General features: G+C 42.0%; 1 protein-coding gene across 6 annotated transcripts in view; it reads right to left on the bottom strand.

Moving 5' to 3' along the window:
* CCSER2 (coiled-coil serine rich protein 2) overlaps positions 1–19,005 on the bottom strand; it is a 75,859-nt gene extending 56,854 nt beyond the window's left edge. For 4 of the 6 annotated variants that reach the window (XM_020802249.3, XM_020802246.3, XM_072995123.2 and 1 more), the window contains exons 1-3: positions 18,734–19,005; positions 2,040–3,500; positions 439–638 (exon numbers count right to left, since the gene is read on the bottom strand). In XM_020802249.3, coding sequence (XP_020657908.3) covers positions 439–638; positions 2,040–3,453 — 1,614 coding nt within the window. In that variant the 5' untranslated portion in view covers positions 3,454–3,500; positions 18,734–19,005. Of the gene's footprint in view, positions 1–438; positions 639–2,039; positions 3,501–18,009; positions 18,242–18,733 lie in introns of those variants that run through there. The other 2 variants (XM_078390956.1, XM_078390957.1) reach the window with 1 other exon arrangement.
* Between the last annotated feature and the right edge of the window lie 1,252 nt (positions 19,006–20,257).

The raw sequence follows: 20,257 nt of genomic DNA, 5'->3' as shown, positions 1-20,257 counted from the left end.
AATATAACCACCACAAATATAAAACGGTCACATCTTATATTTTTAAGTACTTATAGTAAGTTATTCAAAACAACTATAGGTACAGAATATTTTTATAAGCAGAAAACAGAAACTATTCTGATCTCTAATCTTAAGTTCAAATAAAAACATTTTACACATTAACCAACCATTTTACACATTACCTCATAATGTAACTTACTGAAACCTGCAGTGCTAAATTATTAACTTCTAAAATTATTAACAATTTAAAAAACCAAGTAGTCATACTTTATTTGGCACATGCTCACAACTGGTAGTGTTGTTCCAGCTTTACAGAAGCATCAGGGGGTTACAATACCATTATCTCACATGTTCTAGTTTCATTTCTTTATTCTCTCTGCCCCTTTTCATGAACTGCAAACACAATACAAAGAATTAATACAAACAAACCATACTTACTATACTATTCATTTCCGAAGACTCATAACTTCCACATGGATGGACATTTCCAATGGGCTCCAATCCTTCTTCATCCCACATATAAGTCCCATCAGAGCTATCAGAAGGAGAAAGCTCAAAAGAGGAGCCAGCTCGATAGTCCATGTCAGAGGAAATCACATTGCTCCGAGCAGGATGCTTTGCACTTTCGCTATTGTCCTCTGCAACATTAAAAAAAAATTAAAAAGCAAAAAATCAACATATATTCATACTCTTATTTATTTCTTCAAGTATTTATATATTGCTTCAAGAACTACTCGCTTAGGAAATCTTCCATTCCACTAAAATAAACAATTCCATAAAAAAACAAAACATCACTTAAGATTTATAGTAGTATAATATTTCAAGTCATAGTCCATACTAAAGCACTGGAACAAGAGCCTGGTATGTTGGTCCTGTGCTAGGATCCTTGGATAGGATTATCTCTTCTCTTTGTTTCCCAATATGCACCAAAATTATTACCTCATCTTTCTATCCAGTTCTTACTTTGCTCCAGTTCTTTTGAGAAAGCATTTTAGGATCAGTGCAAAGGTGGTCTTGTTTTTGTGATTTTTTTTTTTGATTGGCTAGCTAGCAATGATATCAGAAATCATTCACTTGTCTGGGCAAAACAATTAGTTCCCCCTAAGAGACTTGCTTATTTTGAACTTATAATTCACATTAAAGTGAGAATTTACTTACTCATAGTTTCTAACATGCTCCCTCAGACCATTCTCTCAAGAATGAATTCTGCAGATTCCCTGAAACTCAATACACTATGCAAGTGAATAATATGTAACTAGCTACATTAGACTGCCTTTTATTGATTTTATATTGAACTCTGTGTGACTGCTATCTTTGCTTCTTGTTGTTTATTCTGTTTCCCCCTTTATCCAAATAAACTTTTCACATCAAAAAATTGTTATGTTGTTTCAAAAGGAGACTTTTCACTTCTCCATATGAAGGGCTACATACTTGAATAGCTGGCTGAAGTAAAGGGAAAAAAGAAAAGAAAAAAAAGAAAAAAGAAAAAGAAAAGAAAAAGAATGCATTCCTATGGGCTTTTTAAAATCACTTAGCGATGTTTTCGGTTAGCAGCGATTTTTGCTGCACCAATTAACATCGCTAAGCGAGGCACCACTGTAGTTCACTTCGAATGATGGTAGCTTATGTGTGATTCTTTTTAGTGGGGAACTTCACAACCTTAGGGAATAAAACCTTGCCTCTTCCATATGTGAAGAGCAGCTATAAGCACTGTTGACTTCCATGGGTGCAAATGAAGCATATATTTAACTCATGTTAGATTCAGTGTGACTTCAAAAGTATAACTTTGGGTACATTATCCCAACTATTTGACCACTGATTTTATACTGACATGTTTTTCAATACGACAATCATCAGCACCTGAGCACTATGCTTTTAGGAAAAAGGATTGCAACATTTCACTAAGATTTACACCAAGTGATTTATGCCACTGGCATAGTCAATAGCAGCCAGAATCCTATTAGTTAACACAAGAATTGTGGCAATATAACAGAAGTCTTTGCTCTTATCTAAAGAAAAAGGGAACTAGGCATATTTACCAGACATATGTATATCCAGCCACTCATCAGCATTACAGTTGGATTTTTCACTTTCCTTGAGAGATGAAACTCGATTTAGAGATATTCCATTTTCATGCTCAAGATCTTGAACAGAAATGTCCTCTTCTTGGATTTTTACTGTTCTCTTGGGATCTTCTAGATCTATGAAATCATCACTAAAGTCTTCACTCAGATCATTCTTCTCAGAGGATGACAAGGAGGATATAGATATTTCATCTACATCACCATCCATGCAGATTTTACAGCTACTTTCTACAACGTTGTGTACAGTTTCACCATCTTTTGTTCTTTCGTTCTCTTGTGTACCTTTCCCATGATTACTCCCATTAAAATTTGTTGATGCGGAGTCTTCTACTATGCAGTTTCCAGTCTCTTTGCCTATGCTTCCATCTACAGGGATTTTTCTACAAAATTGCTGGCTGCTAGGCTTCAATAATGAAGGACGGCCTGTTCTAAATCTCAGAGAAGTTGCATCCCCAGAACCATTTGACAGTGTATGTTTCTTTAAACCAGAGGGTGGTAAAGCAGCATATGTTCTAGCAAATCCGTATCTTAAAGGTTCATTACCATTGGGCATATCCATCTGCCGTGCACTTCTTGACAACAGATTTGATCTTTGAGATGTTCTAATAGCGAGATGTTGATTTTGATAAGGCCTTGTAAGATCTACAGCTCTGTTAAAAGAGTGTGACCTGGTTAGGGATGCAGGGGGCAAGAGAGAGCTTTGAATGGAATGTGAAAAGCTTTGCGACCTAACCATTTTTTCACAAGATTTTATACTTTCTGTTGATTTTGCTAGATTCTCCCCTGAGCTGCTCCGGGTAGCAGTAGCATTTCCTCTACTCCTCTGCAAGCCTATAGTTGACCGGCTCCCACAAATTCCATTCAAGTGTGATTTGGGAACATTAAGACCAGAATAAGAAGTTCTACCTAATAAATTGCTTTTGGTAAACTTAGTTGAACTAGACAGCCCGGGCAGAGACTTTTGGTTTAATTCTTCTGTAGGTGGAACAAACATGTTGCTTTGTTTTGTACTTTTTGAAAAGGCGCTATTTGAACCCACCCTTAGCACGTCTTTACCAACAGCTCCTTCAGACTGAGGGCACTTTTCAGAATCAGTCAATCTTTCACTGGAATTGTGACAAGTGCTAGATTCACTACTGATCTGATCTCCCAGTTGGCATTTACTTGATTTTCGCCAGTTAAAAGAGAAGGAAGACATAGTAACAGCGCCATTGTGCTTGCTGAAATTTTTGTCAATGCTCTGAGTATTCCCTGATAAATTAAGAGCTGTTCCATTTGGAACGGTCTGCAGAATATTCCCAGCAGGTTTCGTTCCATACTTTGGTAACCTGGAACCCAAGGATGTTCTGATATGGTTTTTATCTTCCATGAGCTATAGTCCATCCATGAGATACAGTCTTATAACACTCCTTCACCCTAAAAAAAAAAAGAGGAAAAGGGAAAGAAAAAAATGTCACTAGCACCATACACATGTTTATAGGAAGTTACACTGTATATACAAAAACTAGTTTTATGCTCATAAAGCATAGCTAGGTGAATATGGAAACAACTAGAATGCACTCACAATGGCTGGAATTTGCTTACATAGGAATCAACATGTCAGCAAGAGACCAAATGTATCAGCCAAATGCAACGTTACTGCAATTACATTATTTTGGGATGGATGGGAAAAGGGAACGCTTTCAAAAAGATTCCCTTTTATACATATATGGGAGCTGGTTTCGTCTAAATGCCTCATAGCTGCAACTCCTTCAGAGGTGGTCTGCAGTTGTGTGTGTAACCAACAGAAAGTTTTCATAAGCAGGGATCATTTCAACGGTTTTCTGAGTTCTCTATATGTAACCTCAAAATTAGCTTTCACTTTCTTAATACCTAGCCCTAGCACTTTTGTTAAGCAAGCACTGCTACTTCTTTAAGAGTCATTGCTTAACACAGGCAGCTGCTCACTCAAGAAGATATCTACTATCTGTAAAAATTCTGCAGCAACAGTCATAGTTCATTCACACAGTTAAGAACTCCAGTGGATGACAGACCTTTTCATTAACTGAATGCCAACAACACATTGAGCAGGTTTACTGTTCCATTTGAAAAAATGTAAAATTCTTTATTTGAAGCAAAATCAGCAGCCCTACAACCTTACTTTTCAACAATTTTATAAAATAGGAATTCCTAATCCTGAAAATACTTTAAGAAATTGGCCATGTGAACTGATTCATACTGTTGACATTCACGCATTACAATTTAAATGTATTAATAATGTACCGTCAAGTCAATTCTGACATATGGCAACCCCTTTCATGGTTTTTCAGGCAGAGGACACTCAAAAGTAGTTTACTATTCCCTTCTTCTGGGGGGAATCCTGGAACTGTGCATCTTGCCCAAGGCCACACAGACTGGCTCTACTTGCAGGAGGCACAGAGAGGAGTTGAACTCTCAACTTCTATCTCCACAGCTAGATGCCTAAACCATTTACCCCTATATAAATATGGAATTAATTTCCATAAAACTCAAAAGATAAGGTACAGTCAGTGTCTGGCAAACATTTCTAAGGATTTTTCAAAGACAGTTTAAAAGTTCAGCCCTGAGAATAAATACCCCAGAAAATGTTTATCTCATAAATACTAGGATTATGTTAATATTCAGTTGAAGATTTCATTTTACTGTGTTTAATTCCAACTTTAGTAAAAGGTTTCCTATACTTGCAAAATTGCATGTGCTTATGTGACTTAGGGCATGAAACAGATGTTAGCAAACACCTGCATAGTGTCGATCAGAGGTATACATAGGACAAATCTAACAAAAGAAACTCATTTCTGAAAGTAGCTTGGATTGCTCAATCAAGGCTGATCAAGAATTAAAACTCTGCTACATAATAACCTCAAAATCAGCTTTCATTCTCAAGTTTCAGGATTGGGGACTCTGCTCTTCACTGATTCTGGTCCTTCCTTGATGGCCAATCCCAGTTGGGTACAGCTGGGGGATCTTGTACCAACCCCTTGAAACCTCCATTATGGCATTCCACAAGAGTTGATTATTTCCCCAATGCCTTTTATCATCTGTATGAAGCTGCTAGAAGTCTTCAGAGATTTGGAGTTCACTGTCACCAGTACATTGATGACACACAGCTCTACCTCTTTTGCTTCATCTGCAGATGATGGTACAGTGGTGCCTCGCTTAATGAGTGCCCCGTATAACGAAAAAATCGCATAACGATGGCTTTGTTGCCATCGTTTTTGCGATCGCACAACGATCTTGCCTATGGGGAAAAATCGCTTTGCGATTTTTCCCCATAGGCACCATTTTCCCCCAGCTGAGCGGCGGGAGCTTTGAAGCCTCGCTGCTCAGCTGGGGGAAAATGTCGGCAGTGGGCTGTGGCCTCGGAAGGACCCCAAAGCCACCGTCCCCTGCCGACAATTCCCTTCCGAGCTCCAGGGACAGGCTGGGGGGGTGGACCGGGAAGCTTGAAGCCTCTCCGCGCTGCTTACCCAGGCTGTTCCCGGACTTCCAGAAGTCCGGGAACGGCGGGGGTAGGCGGCGCGGAGAGGCTTCAAGCTTCCCGGTCCACCCCCCAGCCTGTCCCCGATGCCAGTAGCCTTCCCCGCCGCCTACCCCGCCCGTTCTCGGACACCTAGGTGTCCGAGAACGGGCTAGGTAGGCGGCGCAAGGAGGCTTTAAGCGGCGGGGACAGGCTGGGGGGTGGATCGGGAAGCTTGAAGCCTCCCAGCGCTGCTTACCCAGGTCGTTCCCGGACTTCCAGGGAGGTATCCGCCATGGGTCAGATCCAAGCCGCGGGGGGGAGGGAAAAAACCCGATAATCCGTTCCAGTTGGAACGGATTAACCGGTTTTCAATGCATTTCTATGGGAAATGGTGCTTCCCATAACGATGTTTTCACATAACGTTTTTTTTTCTGGAACCAATTAACATCGTTATGCGAGGCACCACTGTATTCAGGTCCTTGAGCACTGCCTGGGGTTGATAATGGACTGGACAAAAACCAATAAATTGAAACTGAATCCAGATATGAGAGAGATGTTGCTCTTAGGAGGGTCATCAGACCAGTTAAGAGGAAAATTTACCTGGCCTGGATGGAGTTACACTCTGTCTGAAAGATGGGATCCACAGTTTGGGGGTATTCCTGGACCTGAGCCTCTCTATGGAGGTTTAAACACTGCCTATAACCAAGAGAGTCTTTTATCAACTTCGGATGATTTCCCAGTTGTGCCCCTACCTGAGCAGGAAATATCTAATAACAATGGTTCACACATTGGTCATCTAAAAATATACTAATGCAACACTCTCTCCTCTTGAGAACAGTAGAGAAACTTCAGCAGGTCCAAAATGTGTCAGCCAGACTCATTTCTGGGACTAGCAAATTTCATCAGATTTCCCTAGTCTTGGTGCACCTTCATTGGTTCCTTATCTACAAAACCAAAAAGAAAACAAAAACAATCTACAAAAACAATCTAGATCCATAATTCTATCAGTTAAAATTAAAAACCTTCAGTTAAAAAACTTCAATTAAAAACTTTGGCAACAAGGTTTTAATCTGGTGCTGAAATGTCAGTAACTTCGGCCCCAGTTGAATGTCATTTGGGAGGGCATTCCAAAGACCGGGGGCAGCTGCTGAAAAGGCCCTCCACCTACAGGCCATCCCTCTCACCTCACTGAGGGACTGGGCTCTTTCTTCTGGCTAGATGTCAGTTGCCTGGTAGATTCATACGGAGGAGGCGGTCTTTCAGGTATCCAGGGCCCAAGACATTTAGGGCTTTAAATGTAAAAAAAAAAAGCACTGTGAAATGTGCACATGCATGGGGGGTGCGCACTTGCACGCATGCACAAAGGGGCTGTGCAGGGGGAGGTGCGGGTGGGGCGGGAGACCTGTGTCCACGGCCCAGTCCAGCCAAGGCCACGGACCGGCACCAGGACGCAGAGCGGGAGTTGGGGATCCCTGCTGTAAACCACCCAGAGTAGTGTGTATTCATTTATGGTGTAGTATAGAAACCAAATAAAAAACCTAAGAAATAAATGCTAACTCTTTAGTGCAACAAACGTTTATCATTAATTTCAATTTACTAAAAGTTGCAAGGAACCTTTGAACTAGAAGTGGGTCATCTAATGCAGCGGGCCCCAAGCTTTTCAGCCCTGTGGACTGGCTGAGGGAAGCGGGCCACGCACTTGTGCGCATGAGCAAAGGGAGGTGCAGTGCTTGTGCGGGCACATGCATGCACAGGTCAAACGGGCCATGGGGGGGAGTGCGTGCGGGAGGAAAATCTCTCTCTGTGCCTCGGCCCGCCTCAGGTCACAGACCTGCACCGGGACCTCTGATCTAAAGCACCATACATCCTTATCAGTGTTTCCTGTAGCAGGTATACAGGAATCAGCTACAAAAACACATTTATAGTTCAGAAAATACAAAGAGCATCACTATAAAATACTGTTGTTACACTGACATATACAGTATCTTCCTTTTATTACAAATTAAAATTGTTTGAATAAAAATATAAATATAAAAGAAGGCCAGAGGTTACGTAGCTTAAAGTAACAATGAAATCGTAAAATCACTCTACTACCAAAATGCATACTGTAGTGCCCATTATGACCTACATTTGCAACCATGAAATGTAGGTCACATGAAAAAGTCATGTCGTTTAATGAAGAGATGCAAACTATTATACAAGCAGAGTTCAACCATCTCTGCCTCAACAGAGAAACAGTGTCATCCCCACACTCCAGCCACCATCGATACTGCCTCACATCTGGGGAATTACGTTAGGTGCATGTTAAGGAAATGTATGAAGGAAAAGATGAAACCCAGAGTCCACGACACAGCATTTGTTGCAGCTCTTCTATCCTAGAGCATCAGGGACTAAGGAGGTAGCAATTTCTACCCACACTCAGCAATCAGGTGACCGGCTTATCCCAAATGCAGTACTGTACTGACTAAAGCTACCACAATGTTTAAAATCCATATGAAATAGTCTTCAGGGTTGAAAGCATCCCTTGAAGTATAATCTGGCTTTTTAAAAAAACTTGTATGTGTTGTTAAATAAGTACTGTAATTCAAAATGAAAAAGTCATTAACTCAAGTGTTAAAACCCTATACTGCAAGAATGTATGATCTATTAACCTTGTTTTGGTGTTAATACTTCCATTCAAAAATGCTGATAACAGTGGGTATTAAATAGTTTAATTATCCACCTAACCTGTTCACAATAACTGGCTAAAAAATAAAAAAATGTAAGTCCAAGTTTATACTTGGACCGACTTATAGCGACCCTAACAGGGCTTTCAAGGTAAGTGAGATACTTAAGGAGTGGTTTTACTAGTTCCACTTCCCCCAGTCAGTTTCTATGGCTGAGCAAGAATTTCAACCTTGTTCTCCAGAGTCCCAGTCCATCACTCTATCCACTACACCACACTAGATAACCAGTAGTTTATATTTAGATCTACTATAATTCACGATATCTGCAAGGGATTTAGTGGTGTGGAATACAGTACCTATATCACTTCTTGGCTGATCACTCAATTTTTTCATAGGCTACAGTCTTAAATTCACAGAATTGAATGCAAATTTCAATGAAATCAAAGGGACTCTACTTCCACAGTAATGAAACATTTAGGACATGGACATGAGATAAACTATAACTTGTGTTACCCACTTTCAACACTATACTGAGTTTTACTTCAAAGTGAAATGCTGAAAGAGGAAAGCATGTAAAGGCTACAATTTGTAACATACTTCTGTATCTACAGTAGTGCTTCCTGTTCTATGCATATTAATGTTGTAATGGGAAATATTAATAATTGCCCATTGGCCATTCCACAATCATTTGTTCTCGAGAGACAAAGAAAGGAAGCAACCACCACAAAAATAAACTTTAGTATCTGTAATGAGGCCAAATATAATTTCTTCTTGTGTCTGCACTGCAAGCTTAATTATGAGGAGAGAATGTTCCAGCACTGGATAACTGCAGCTGGTCTTTCGACTGCCAGGTGACAGCCCACAAGGCACTAGTAGGACCCAGAGATTTTTTGTCACATTGGCCTTGAATAATTGAATGCACTAGAACCAAGATGGCTACAGAGCATAGAGTAAACTGCATTTGAAATAAGCATTTCTTCTTAGAGGTCCAAGAAATAGATGAGAAAAAATGAACAAAACCAATCTTTTTGAGCCATACACCTTCTACTCCTGTAAGTAACCAGCTACCAATTGTTCAATGTAATGCAAATTGTTTCCTGTGCTTGCTCTTAAATTGCCTTGCTGAAATTGAAATAAACTTAATTCAGTCCCAGTCAGATCTGAATTCTGAAAATGCTGCCTTTAAAAGATCAAGTTGGATGTTAACTAAGGGCATAAATTCTCATAACTGGTTGACAATATTAACGTTTCTCAAATGACAGAAGGCGATATATATTGCTTTTTTCTGTTGACTGCACTGTTATCAATTGTTACTCCAAGAAATGATTCAGGGGAAAAACAGGAAAAGGCAGTGTGGTCCCCAAAGTAATACAAATGCAGGAACAGGTTGTATCATTATTGGACCACTAAAGAAATAAAACAAAAGCAAACAAAAAACAGAGAGCTTTTGATGATAATCCATCTTGCAGATGGTTCCAAAATTATACATTGATATAAATTATATATTAAAGCATAGAAATAAAAACATATAATAATTTTGGAACCACCTTCTAGAAGTTGGTGCACAGCCTGAAGATGATGAATTATCATTGACAGATCACTGTGCTTTATGTGTGTGGTTTTTTTTTTATTTCCTTAGTGGTTCAATAAATGCATCACCTGATTTTTATTGTCCAAGAAATGAGTAACAGCCTCTTATCAGGGAGGGTAGCTTAGTAAAATATACTGGGATTATCATTACAATTACTAAAAATACAAATAAAACTATAAGAGACCAAGGTTACTACTGAATCAATTTTAATTGCAGACAAACTATTTTCTCCACTGAACATTTTATGTATCTCTAGCCATTGTATTTCATCTCTAGAGACTGATACTTTCAACAAACATATTACCCCACAGCTAATTACTACCATCGACAAGATGTAGAACTATTTAACCAGGTCATTGTGTTATGAAACTTTGGAGCCCCATTGCCCCAACATTAAATCAGGAATTATTATGTATAAGTATTCGCAAGGAAGGAAAAATCAGTTTTTTGAACTATTAACTCCCAAACTACCTCAGTCAGCACGGCCACTGCATACTTTAGGACAAAAAATCCAAAAAAAAAACAAAAACTTTTCCTCTGTAGGCAGGTGTGCTATTTACTTTAACTGGCATTTTGAAGACTATAGCAACCCTTAGTTCTTGTTGTTCCCCTAAGAGTGTAGTTCTCCACTTTCCATCATAACAAGGCATGTGATCTTCCTGATATTTGTTTTGAATTACCTGTTAATAATTCAAACCTGAGAAATATAAAAAGTGTACAGAATATATAAAAGTTTCATTTGTTGGACAACAACCAAGAATCCAATAGTTTGCAATCATGTTTTACAAGATGATTTTTTCTTCAAAACTGATCTTAAAAAACTGACAGAATTAATAATTATATTTTTAGAAACTAATCAGTTGGCTGACTATTAACCATCAGAGAAAATAAGCTTCAAGACAGAATCAGTTATTTCTGTCTTTACACTTGTGGTTTCCTATGCAACATGTCAAGAAGTATGTTAGTTCTTAAGTATCACATAATTGTCTTTCCCATTCCCACCCACCACCATCCCCACTATGGTATTTGGTGTTTCTCTCCTTTCGTGCAATTTGTTTATTTGATACAATGCAGAAATATTGAAAAGGTCTTTGATTGCAAGTATTGCTTTGTGCTATTTTTTGACTCTGCTTTAGATCACCTAAAGCCTTAATTCCTACCTGATAATACCTGAATAACCATCTCTGTAAAACGGACTGTGACAGACAGAACCTTTCTGTATACAGCAGCCATGTCTTAATTTACAGACAAATACAGTGGTGCCTCGTATAACGAGTGCCCCATTTAACGACGAATTCGCATAGCGATGGCAAAAATGCCATCGCTTTTGCGATCGTATAACGAAGGTGCCTATGGGGAAAAATCGCTTTGTGATGTTTTCCCCATAGGCACCATTTTCCCCCAGCTGAGCGGCGGGAGCCTCCAAAGGAGCGCTCCTGCCACTCAGCTGGGGGAAAATGCCTGCAGTGGCCTTCGAAGGACCCTTCGGAAGGGTCCTTCTGAGGCCACCGCGGGGGGAGGGTGGTGGGATCCGATGCCTGTCACGCATCCTGGGCTCGGATCCCACCCGCCGCTGGTTACCCAGCCTTGGGTAGCCGGCGGCGGGTGGGATCTGAGCCCGGGATGCCTGAAAGGCATCCGGATCCCCCCGCTCTCCCACTCTCCCCCCGCGGCTTGGATCGGACCCATGGGGGCTAGCCCTCCCATGGCTGGACTCCCTAGAGTCCAGCCATGGCAAGGCTAGCCCCCGCGGGTCCGATCCAAGCCGCGGGGGGAGGGTGGGGAGATCGGATGCCTGTCAGGCATCCTGGGCTCGGATCCCACCCGCCGCCGGTTATCCAGCCTTGGGTAACCGGCGGCGGGTGGGATCCAAGCCCGGGATGCCTGAAAGGCATCTGGATCCCCCCGCTCTCCCACCCTCCCCCCGCGGCTTGGATTGGACCCGCGGGGGCTAGCCCTGCCATGGCTGGACTCTTGGGAGTCCAGCCATGGCAGGGCTAGCCCCCGCTGGTCGGATCCAAGCCGGATCCAAGCCGCGGGGGGAAGGTGGGGAGATGGGATGCCTGTCAGGCATCCTGGGTTTGGATCCCACCCGCCGCCGGTTACCCAGCCTTGGGTAACCGGCGGCGGGTGGGATCCGAGCCTGGGATGCCTGAAAGGCATCCGGATCCCCCCGCTCTCCCACTCTCCCCCCGCGGCTTGGATCGGACCCGCGGGGGCTAGCCCTGTCATGGCTGGACTCCCGAGAATCCAGCCATGCCCGGGGTAGCCCCCGCTGGTCGGATCCAAGCCGGATCCAAGCCGCGGGGGGAAGGTGGGGAGACCCGATGCCTGTCAGGCATCCTGGGCTCGGCAGCGCGGGGCGGCGGGGACAGGGTGGAGGGGTCCCGAAGGCTTCCAGGCTTTTGCCTGGAAGCCTTCGGGATCCCCCACCCACCCTGTCCCTGCCAGTTTTTAGTCCATTGGAACGCATTAACCGGGTTTTAATGCGTTTCAGTGGGCTTTTTAATTTCGCTTTACGATGTTTCCGTATAGCGACGTTAATCCTGGAACGGATTAACGTCGCTATACGGGGCACCACTGTATCCTTCCTCCATCCCCTTCAGTATTAACTTAACAGCATCCTTGACTTGTTACTTCAAGGATGCACATGCATTTCTAAAATCAACCATGTAAGCATCCACTGCAACAAACTGAACTGCTAGTGAGACCATAATCTCACCGTGATGATCTTAACTAATTGACACTAGCACACCAAGTAATTTGTTGTTTAGTCATGTCCGACTCTTCGTGACCCCATGCACCAGAGCACGCCAGGCCCTCTTGTCTTCCACTGCCTCCCGGAGTTGGGTCAAATTCACGTTGGTAGCTTCGGTGACACTGTCCAACCATCTCATCCTGTCATCCCCTTCTCCTCTTGCCTGCACACTTTCCCATCATGGTCTCAACACCAAGTAATATCACACTACAAGTCATACTAGAATGTTTATTTTTATTCCCATTTCTTAAGCACAGGCTTACTAATTCAGAAAAGCATATGGTCAGGCCTTCTCAGTTCAATGCTACACATATTTCCTAAAAGTAAGTCCCACTATGTTCAGTGGGAGTTACCAGAATGCATTTCCATACCACTAATTTAAAAAAAAAACTTACTCCTTGATAAATTAATTGCAGACTTAATCACTTCTCAGGAAAAGTAAAAACAGGCTGCATCTTAAAAATAGATAATTTAATATCCTAGATGCATTATTTTACTTAGATTATTCTAAAATTAAAAATTCCTGACGAAGATTAATGGAAAGTTTTCTGCTTTTTTCAATTTATCTTCTAACTAGCAATTAAGTCTATTTAAGGTACTAAGTAATGTAAACAAAATACAGGAAATATTTCTATTTAGCAATTCAGTTTGTTTTTATTTTACCATGCTGATTGGAGAAAAGGCAAGAATATTGGAATACTAATACAGGTCATAAACAATGTATGAGGGTGGAGGGAAGGAACTGCAGAGGGGTGGAGAGTTGCCCAAAATAACTGATGGTGCGAGACTGCTAAGGGAAGGACACAAAATCTATCTTCCGTGTACTTCCTTGTCTCCAGAGCCAAGTAATTTTTCTGTATATAAGACACCCCCATGTATAAGACACCCCCTACTTTTCTAACCCAAAATTAAGAAATCTAAGTGGGGCTTAGAAAATGTAAGGTAAAAAAGGACCAAAGTGTTGCAGGATGGCTTTGATCCCTGCTTTCTCGCTTTGTGCTAAGCCCCACGTGACTTAGCAAAAGGAGGGGGAAATGGATCAAAGCAATTCCACGACCGCACAATCATTTTGATCTCTTTCCCCCTTATACAGCCACGGGATTGCTTTGATCCTTCCCCCCTCCTTTTGCTAAGCCCCATTGGACTTAGCAGAGGGGAAAACAGGGATCAAAGCTATCCTGCAGCACTTTGATCCCTACTTTCCTTTTGCTAAGGCTTAGCAAGTGGAGGGGAAAGCAGGGATCAAAGCCCTGCAGGATCACTTTGATCCCTGCTTTCCCCTCCACTTTTTTCCTCCTCAGCTTACTTCCGTGTATAAGGCGACCCTCAAGTTTTAGTTTAAAGATTTTAGACAAAAGTATAGTCTTATATATGGAAAAATATGGTAACTCTACTATACTTTTAAATTTATCTGAAATGTTTTAATTCAGTGGTTGCTTTAATATCATTACATGTTTAACAGAGTTTCGTATTGAAACTTATTGTATTTTAGATGTATCTGTTTCTAACCACTTTGTAAGCCCATCTGGGGCCCCTGTAGAAAGATAGAATGTAGATAAAATGAGAACACTGGGCAATTAAGCAGTCCATTTCTTTTACAGTGTATATAAAGAGTACGAAGCACCTAAAAGTGCATTGTCCATGGGGACCCCGAACCTCCATATAATGTTTGAGGGATGCAGGTGACTACAAGGGGTGATAGAAGCAGCACCGGGAAACTTTCCTTCTATGGCCATCCCGATGTTAACGTAGAGTTTGATCATCAGACAGCAACTGAACCACTAGTGATGCAGTCCAGTGAGATCTTTTCCACAGAGATTGCATGATGCACAGGGAAATGCACTCCAGCCTGACCCCAGTATGTCCCTTTTGGGCTTCTGCCTTTTACAGTCAGGCTGGAGTTATTCCCAGGCAGTCAGAAGGGTCGCTTTAAAAGAGATCACTTCCACTAATGCCATCCTTTCTTGTTCAACCAGACACACACCCTTGCAGCCACCTAACTGCATTCTTACATTAGGATCCAAACCAATAAGTTCAGAAGGAAATTTAAAATTTGTACAATAAGCCTTAAGACTGAAAACTACTATTTCTTATACAGTCCAATATTCCTATTCTATTAACACAATTTTTTACGAGGTACAAGACGTCTTCATCATCCATAGGAAAAAACTACCATGTTAACTTAGGCAAAATGCAATTTAAGAGCACTAGGTACCTTTCCAGTTATCTGTTAATAGCTATGTTTTTAAAGCATAATCACGATTTTATAATTGCTGTTAGAGACTGTACAATAACCAACTCAACAAAACAGCTGCTTTTGCTGGACATACTTGACTGTATACTTGAGTGCTAGATATATCCATTCAGAAACACAAAGCATTCCCAGGCAAAGCTAATCAAAGTGTGCTGCTTATATTCTACCCCCTAGCACTTAAAGCACTCTCTGGGTGGTTCACAATTTAAATATGCAGGCTACACATTGTCCCGCCCCCAGCAAGCAAGGTACAGTGGTGCCTCGCTTAACGATGTTAATTGGTTCCCAAAAAAACATCGCTATGGGAAAACATCGCTAAGCGAAACACCATTTCCCATAGGAATGCATTGAAAACCGGTTAATCCGTTTCAATGGGAACGGATTACCGTCCTTAAGCGAAAATCGCCACAGGAAACATCGCTAAGCAAACAATGTTTCCCCATTGGAATGCATTGAAGCCTATTCAATGCATTCCAATGGTTTTGTGATGTCCGTTTTCGCTATTTTTATAGTGTCTTAAAATGTTCAAAAACTGTTTTAAATGCTTGGGATCGTTAGTGCACCTTGTAAAACCTTTGCAAACTTAATTTGGCTTTGTTCTGAGTCTTTGTTAATTTTTGGTGAATTCCCCCCCCATTGAAATGCACTGAACTGTCGGTTTTACAAGGTGCACTAACGATCCCAAGCATTTAAAACAGTTTTTGAACATTTTAAGACACTTTTAAAATAGTGAAAATGGAACATCGCTAAGCGAAACAGGGGACCTAAACTGTCATCGCTAAGCGAGGCAAGGTCCCGAACATCGCTATGTGAAATTTCCCCATCGGGAACATCACTAAACGGAGCGCAAAATCGCTCCAAAAACCTCATCACTAAGCGAATACATCTTTAAACGAGGCAATCGCTAAGCGAGGCACCACTGTATTCAATTTACTGACCTCAGGCAGGCTACCTCTTAGAAAATCTTTGAAGAATTACAACCCATCTATGCAGATTAGACTCTGATGTACTTAACCTGCAGACTATAAGTTTACTAGCCTTCTATGATCACAGCTTATCAAAGACTAATGCTTCTGGAGTGGACATCCGCGCTAGAAAACTTCTTAAAACTTCATATGAGGATGATATTAGCCCAACCAAAAAGGCACCAAAAATGTATCCACAATTGAGATTATTATCTCTTCATCAAGCAAGCTATTAAAATAAGGGAGTGAAGGCAGTCAGATCAGATTTTCAGATCTGTTGTCTGCCGGTTTTGTATTTATAAGCACTCCATGAGCAACTGTCATGAGTCACAGGAGAATGAACCACCTGATTAGATAAAATGATCTGGAAGGTTTGTCCTCTAGTAAATGACTGGCATTAATTTTTTTGGAAGTTTTTTCCCTTTATTTACTGACATTTATCCTAAGATAGAACTACTGAACCACAGAATTATTCATATTTAATGTAATTCTGAATAAGCATATTTAATTTTGCCTGATACTAAATATTTATTATTATATCATATAATAGTTAAAATAAGTTACACTATTCTACAATGTTGTTCAGGGTTTTCTTTTGTTATCTATAAAATGCTTATATCTGCAGCCAAAACACTGCAGACATCCAATAAATAACATCTATAATAAAGACTATTTCCTTTTTTGGCCTATGTTAAATCAAATCCAACTACTTCTTAGTACCAAAAGCAAGCACAGAAAGCTGTTGCACAGATGAGCCTTTACTATAAGCTAGATACCTACATCTCTCAGCAAGAGAGAAAGAGCCTTAAAAGACATTATTCATCTAATTACCCTTGGGAAGTTTCCTTTCCTCTTCCAAAGGCAACTAAGCATGAAGATCATTTTGTCCTCTACATCCCACCAGCTATTTGATTAAAGCATTTGTACTAACTACTTAAGAGCCCATAATGTAGCTGGAACTATGGAACAGATGTGTGACATACAATTACTTAGCTATTATCATTTTCTATTTGCTAAGCCAAGAACATCATATACCAGTTCCCAGTACCACAGTGCAACAGCATCTTGAGGCTGAATAATAACCATAAATGAAGGCTGTCAGTTATTTTCACAGTCTTAATGGAAAACCATGGTTAGGACAAACAGTTCAGATAAAGAAACCATGGCTTGCCTTATAATGGGAATGTAGGCCCTATTTCTCTTGAAATAACTGAGACTTACCCATTTTTTTCTCCCAGGACCAGATCACTGGAAATACCAGAGATCCATTAGGAGAAGTGTGGATAAGAAAAAGTGAACTAAAACAAAAAGAAAAAATAACAGGACCAGGAAGGTAGGAGTGGCAAGAAAGGAAGCATGACAACCATGATTGTTACCATCCTTCCATTCCAGAAATTATCGCAAAACTATCTGAATATCAGGCATGTTGATTTTAACTGCACAGCATGTTGATTTGTTAGATCAAAAAACAGACTCAGGAGTGGTGACTTACCCAAGTATGAAAAAGAAGGGATTTCAATATTATCTATCCTGGAAAGCCATGTTTACAATAAGCCGCTCTGTCATTTAAACAATATTGCTCCTTTATGCACTTGCCCATGGAGAAAAGTTGCAAACTATATTTAATTTTAAGCATTTCAAGGCCACAAAATATGATAGCCCTCCCCAGAAGATTGGATTAGCACATACCATAAGGCCAGCTCAGTGAATTAGGTAATTGGCTGCAGAGCTAAAGATTGGGAGTTTGATTCCCCATTGTGCCTTCTAGGAGAAGAGCTGCCCTCTTGTAAAAAACTGCACAATCCCAGAGCAAACCTCAGGTAAACAACCTCTGAATACTCTACCTAGAAAACCCTAGAAAGGATTGTCATAAATTGGAATCACATGAAAGGTGAGGGGAGCCGAGGAAAGCCTACAGGCCTGCCCTTGTTCATGTTGCAACATTCACAGAAGAAAGCAATAAAATGTTTTCTCACAATAAGAAGTGTGATTCACTTCCAAGTAAGCATGATCTTCGAACAGAATTATGCAACCCAAATTATGATCCACATTTTGCATATATTTGTTTGTCTGCTTCATTGGTATGCTGCCTTGCAGTGGCCTTGAGGCTAACCTCAGCTTTATCCTTCGGTGTCAGCAATAAATCCACGAACAGACTTTTAGCATCCCTAAACATGCACAAAATGCATCTCCTCAACCCATAGACTGATTACCAGAAGGCTTCCAAAGCCCTGGAATTGGCTTCCAGCGAAGAAGGGTTCCAGATCAGAGGTTGTCATCTTCCTGATCAGTTGAAACAAGCCTTCTCTTTCTCTCTCTCTTCCCCCCCCCCCTTTTAATTTCTTCTTTGTAGAAGCAAACAGTTGGCGACAAGGGCAGCTCCCTCTATGAGGATGCTAGCATAGTAGCGTGCATCAAAACAGCAGCACTCTCACCACCCACCCTAAACCGTGACACAGGCATCTCTGGGAAAAGGATGGCTGGCGAGTGGTCACTATGATGATGATGCAGCAGCATCTTCCCTGCCTGCCCGGGAAGCGAGTCAAGGGAGGGGGGTGGCTGCCAGTCACACGCACGGAGGCGCTACGAGGTTTTGGGGAAAGGGGGAGAAGATGGAAAGGGGAGCAGAAGGAGAGGGGACAAAATGGGGGCCCGGGGGGGTGGGAAGGTGGAGGGAGAGAGAAGGCAGCGCCTCTTTGCTGACTCAGAGTACAAGACACACGAGCGTGGAAGGCAGGTCGCCCAATCCCCGCCCTCTCTCGTGTCCAGGAAACGCCGATTCACACGACACGGGGAAAAGAGGGCGTCCTTCTGCCTTCCCGAGGAACGGGGAGGGGGGGGCGGTGACCGCCTCGTCCTTCTCGCCTCCCTCCCACCTTTTTTCCCCCAAACAACCTCCCTTTCAAACACACACGCACGCTCGCACCCTGCACTCACCAGAAAGTCAACACGGGATAAAAGGAGATAATGGGTGACACCCCCCCTCCCCGTAAGGCTCGCCTGGAGCTGCGGCGCTCCTCTCAGGCTCTCTCTCTCTTGCCGGAGAGAAACGATACAAAATAAAGAACCGGGAGGGAGAAAACAGGAGGGGGATGAACTCCTTCGCGCAGCTGGCCAGTTGTCCTCTCAGGAACCCGCCTCCCTTCATAGACCCGCCCCGGAACTGGCAGCCGGTCTCCTGCCTCTCCTCGGCCGCGGCTCGACTTCGCGGGGCTGACAGCTGACGCTGACGTAATGCGGCTCGCAGCGCGCACGCGTGTGGTCGCCCGGCTTTTGTCCCTCCTTCCTCTTGGGAGTCGCGGGGAGCGCGTGCGCCTTGTTTTTCCCGTCCTCCTTTTTTGCCCCGCCCCGTCCTCCCCTCCCCTCGTTTTTCTCGGTTCCAGTTCTAACGTTCCGCAAAAGATTCCCCCCCCTCCCCATGTCTCTCCTTCTTGCATCTTCCCGGGCTCCCCCCCCCCCGCACTGTGAGCCCTTCCGTTCTTCTCCTCAACGTCTTTTCCCGCTTAAATTTCAAACCATTCACAGGGATGTGGAACAAGTTTCAAGTGTCCTCCGTGTTTCCTTTATGAGGACGGTTTTCGTAGCAGGAGCAGAAGGGGCTGCTGCTTTGGTTTTTCTCAAAGATATATCGTGTATCATAGCTTGGCACAAGCACAGAGACACAAATAATGGCTGCGAGGGGACTTTATTCTCCTACCGTGTTTCCCCCAAAATAGACAGGGTCTTATATTAATTTTTACTCCAAAAAACGCATTAGGACTTATTTTCAGGGGATTTTTTTTCCATGTACAACCGTCTACATTTATTCGAATACAGTCATGTCATTTTCTGGTTGCTGCACAATGGTGGAGGGTGGGGTTTCACTTAAGGGGCTTATTTTTGGGGTAGGGCTTACATTACAAGCATCCTGTAATACTAGGGCTTATTTTCAGGTTAGGTCTTGTTTTCAGGAAAACACCTTTCAATCGATATACAACACAATAAAAACAAGTAAAATCAAAATGCAACATGGAACCATTAAAATAAACTAAATAGAAATACCGTACTAGAATTAACCTAGAATGAAATAATACAGTAAATTAAACAGCAGCATGAGCCATCTTAAAAAGACACAACTTCCTAAAAGCAGTGAGAGGAGCAATTGATTGCAGCCATTCACAATCTGAGGGCTACCAAAAAAAGGCTTCCTCCCATATGTCTGTTAAATGGGCCTCTGCAGCTGTTGGAATTCTTATGAGGACTTTTCATCCAGATTTTAACATCTGCCCATGTTCGTAATGAGATATTTGGATAACCAGGCCAAAAGCTATTTAGAACTCAGAAGATTACAAGTTTACAACCATTTTTAATTGACCCCAGCAAGCAATTTGCAACAACTGAAGGGCTTTCACCATCACAGACATATGATCTTGATACCATGTATCAGTTACCCTAGGCCCTATGTGATGCACCAGAAGATCT

Source organism: Pogona vitticeps, chromosome 3 (genome assembly GCF_051106095.1).
Source record: "Pogona vitticeps strain Pit_001003342236 chromosome 3, PviZW2.1, whole genome shotgun sequence".
Taxonomy (NCBI): domain Eukaryota; kingdom Metazoa; phylum Chordata; class Lepidosauria; order Squamata; family Agamidae; genus Pogona; species Pogona vitticeps.
Note: the sequence above shows the minus strand (reverse complement) of the source record. Positions and strands in the feature narration are given on the sequence as shown.